A 3,956-nucleotide genomic window follows, 5' to 3' on the forward strand; every position below is an offset into this window, starting at 1 on the left:
AGCACTGGTATCTGTGCATATTGAATCTCATTTGGCACTTAGGGTGGTATTACACGAAGCGATTTTTTTCAATTAACGATTAACGATCTCCAACGATCGCAATAGCGGTTGCCTAATAATCGTTTGTTTTACTACACTGAAAGATTATCGGTTATATTGGAGCAACAAAATTCAAGAACACTCCCCTTTCAATTTGCGAATGAACAGGGAACGGCTAACGACATCTTATTCAAACGAACGATGTGCGAACGATGTGTAAAAGACAAACGATAAAAATAGATTCAAAACCTATTAAACGACCAGCGACCAATCGTTCGTCGTTTAATCGTTGTCTACTATTACACTTAAAGATAATCGTTCAAATACGACCGATTGAACGATTATTCGAATGATAATTGCTTCGTGTAATACCACCCTTAGTCTTAGTAACGCCCAGACCATTTACTCCTCAGGTGTTTGCCATACGTCATTCATGACGTCTGCCACACGTCATTCATGACGTATGCACACCAGCACTCATGATTGGTTAACCTTTGTTTTTAACACATGTTATGTGATATGCTCATTAGACCATGATTAAGCGCGCATGCGCGAAACGCGTAGGTCCTTTTTGTATACCGCACATGAGCTGTTTTTACTCTTTGGTATGAAATAAAGATTTTTGAATATTTTTAATACGGAGTGCTGGGACCATCACTTTCTGTTACTTTTACAGAAATACCTTTAATATGCCCTACAGACCATGTCAGCGGTGCTTCTCCACATGAAACACTATTAATACCCAGACAGAGGAGGTCAGCACCTCAAATTTAGAGAAAAAAAAAAAGGAAAAGCAAAAGCTTTGGGGAAAATTTGTCTGATCAAGAGATTGCCACTCTAACACCTCCCTTTACAGGCACTACCTAGTATGTTACTGCAGACTTGGCAGGGTCCTTGGGGTGACTGAAAATTCCTGGGTGTAGGGCATAAGAAGTTAATTTAATTATGACTGTATAGCTTGCATTCATATGAGAGAGCGAGAGATTTGATCAGTGGAGGTGTGGGTGTTCAGATCCCCACTGTTCATTAGAATGAAGGGGAGAAGGGCACTACTGAGAACTGCTTTTCCCAACAAGCCCATATAGTCTTTCTAAAGTCATCTATAGTGGTAACTTGGATTAAGAACATTTTGCCCAAAGGTTTTTAAAATTGTAACTTTGTTTAAGAGCATTGCTTTGGTTTAAGATCAGTGAGATGGACACTCATTGGCAGTGCACAAGGTGTTGAGTTGCTGGGCCGCACAAACAATCAATGTAAGTGAGGGGAGGATAAATGTTCCAGGATGAGTATCCCTGTCTTTTGAGCTAATTACTAATCCTCTATTTAGTAGTGTCATTTATGATGCAGAAACCCATCAGCAGACACTACTACAGCACACAGGCCCCATTGTATACAGAAGTGCTACCTGGTGAGGGAAGTGACAGGAGAGGTCCCATTACAAGGAGGCATGCTGTGACAATGGGGGTGTATACAGGTAGTACAGTGCTCTGCACCCATCCCCCGCTGCAGGGAAAGGTGTATACGGGTAGTACAGTGCTCTGCACCCATCTCCCGCTGCAGGGAAAGGTGTATACAGGTAGTACAGTGCTCTGCACCCATCCCCCGCTGCAGGGAAAGGTGTATACGGGCAGTACAGTGCTCTGAACCCATCCCCCGCTGCAGGGAAAGGTGTATACAGGCAGTACAGTGCTCTGCACCCATCCCCCGCTGCAGGGAAAGGTGTATACAGGCAGTACAAGGCTCTGCACCCATCTCCCACTGCAGGGAAAGGTGTATACGGGTAGTACAGTGCTCTGCACCCATCACCCGCTGCAGGGACGGGTGTATACGGGTAGTACAGTGCTCTGCACCCATCTCCCACTGCAGGGAAAGGTGTATACAGGCAGTACAGGGCTCTGCACCCATCTCCCACTGCAGGGAAAGGTGTATACAGGTAGTACAGTGCTCTGCACCCATCTCCCACTGCAGGGAAAGGTGTATACAGGTAGTACAGTGCTCTGCACCCATCTCCCACTGCAGGGAAAGGTGTATACGGGTAGTACAGGGCTCTGCACCCATCCCCCGCTGCAGGGAAAGGTGTATACGGGTAGTACAGGGCTCTGCACCCATCCCCCGCTGCAGGGAAAGGTGTATACGGGTAGTACAGTGCTCTGCACCCATCTCCCACTGCAGGGAAAGGTGTATACAGGCAGTACAGGGCTCTGCACCCATCTCCCACTGCAGGGAAAGGTGTATACGGGTAGTACAGTGCTCTGCACCCATCTCCCACTGCAGGGAAAGGTGTATACGGGTAGTACAGTGCTCTGCACCCATCTCCCACTGCAGGGAAAGGTGTATACAGGTAGTACAGTGCTCTGCACCCATCTCCCGCTGCAGGGAAAGGTGTATACGGGTAGTACAGGGCTCTGCACCCATCCCCCGCTGCAGGGAAAGGTGTATACGGGTAGTACAGTGCTCTGCACCCATCTCCCACTGCAGGGAAAGGTGTATACGGGTAGTACAGTGCTCTGCACCCATCTCCCACTGCAGGGAAAGGTGTATACGGGTAGTACAGTGCTCTGCACCCATCTCCCGCTGCAGGGAAAGGTGTATACAGGCAGTACAGGGCTCTGCACCCATCCCCCGCTGCAGGGAAAGGTGTATACGGGTAGTACAGTGCTCTGCACCCATCTCCCACTGCAGGGAAAGGTGTATACGGGTAGTACAGTGCTCTGCACCCATCTCCCGCTGCAGGGAAAGGTGTATACAGGCAGTACAGGGCTCTGCACCCATCTCCCGCTGCAGGGAAAGGTGTATACAGGCAGTACAGGGCTCTGCACCCATCTCCCACTGCAGGGAAAGGTGTATACGGGTAGTACAGTGCTCTGCACCCATCTCCCACTGCAGGGAAAGGTGTATACGGGTAGTACAGTGCTCTGCACCCATCTCCCACTGCAGGGAAAGGTGTATACGGGTAGTACAGTGCTCTGCACCCATCTCCCACTGCAGGGAAAGGTGTATACGGGTAGTACAGTGCTCTGCACCCATCTCCCACTGCAGGGAAAGGTGTATACGGGTAGTACAGTGCTCTGCACCCATCTCCCACTGCAGGGAAAGGTGTATACAGGTAGTACAGTGCTCTGCACCCATCTCCCGCTGCAGGGAAAGGTGTATACAGGCAGTACAGTGCTCTGCACCCATCTCCCGCTGCAGGGAAAGGACCGTCCCCCGCAGGCCCCGGTCACACATCACGTATACAGGACCGTCCCCCGCAGGCCCCGGTCACACATCACGTATACAGGACCGTCCCCCGCAGGCCCCGGTCACACATCACGTATACAGGACCGTCCCCCGCAGGCCCGGGGGCACATCACATACACAGACCTATGTACACCGATCACCCCCCGGGATCACCTGTCTCGGTCGCTATAGTGACACCAGACCGCAGGGTATGCCGGGAATCAGTAATGATCTACAGCCCATTCGCCTTACACGGCCACACAGGACATGCTGGGAGTTGTAGTGTAACACATGAAGGGTCATACAGATAAGCGGCGGCTGTAGAACTATGATCCTGTCTCCCTGCGTGACGTCACATGACAGCCAGGCCGCTACCGGGAGCGCCACGTTATACGTACAGCGGCCCCTCAGCCCGTGCAGCTCCTACCTCCTGCTGATGCCCTTCTCGGGCGTGCTGGAACCAGCCAGACTAGTGACGGAAGATTTCCGCTTGGGTCCATTTCTTTTTTTGCTCTTCACATTGTCGGTGGGTGGAGAAGGGTCCGCCGGAGGCGCCATTACCTCCTCCCCCTCCATAGTGGGCTCACTTATCAAACGGCGGACACAGGGACGTTTTGTCACTCAACCGCCGCGCCGCTAGTTTGAACAGAGCGGAAATTAGTCAGGAGCCAATAGGATGGCAAGAACGTGGTTGCTAG

The 3,956-nt window shown here is 50.9% G+C and overlaps 1 protein-coding gene across 1 annotated transcript in view; it reads right to left on the reverse strand.

Moving 5' to 3' along the window:
• Positions 1-3,896, reverse strand: part of NET1 (neuroepithelial cell transforming 1) — a 26,657-nt gene extending 22,761 nt beyond the window's left edge. The window contains exon 1 of the mRNA XM_069979033.1: positions 3,686-3,896. Coding sequence (XP_069835134.1) covers positions 3,686-3,834 — 149 coding nt within the window. The 5' untranslated portion in view covers positions 3,835-3,896. The remainder of the gene's footprint in view (positions 1-3,685) is intronic.
• Between the last annotated feature and the right edge of the window lie 60 nt (positions 3,897-3,956).

This window comes from Dendropsophus ebraccatus, chromosome 1, assembly GCF_027789765.1.
Source record: "Dendropsophus ebraccatus isolate aDenEbr1 chromosome 1, aDenEbr1.pat, whole genome shotgun sequence".
Classification (NCBI taxonomy): Eukaryota; Metazoa; Chordata; class Amphibia; order Anura; family Hylidae; genus Dendropsophus; species Dendropsophus ebraccatus.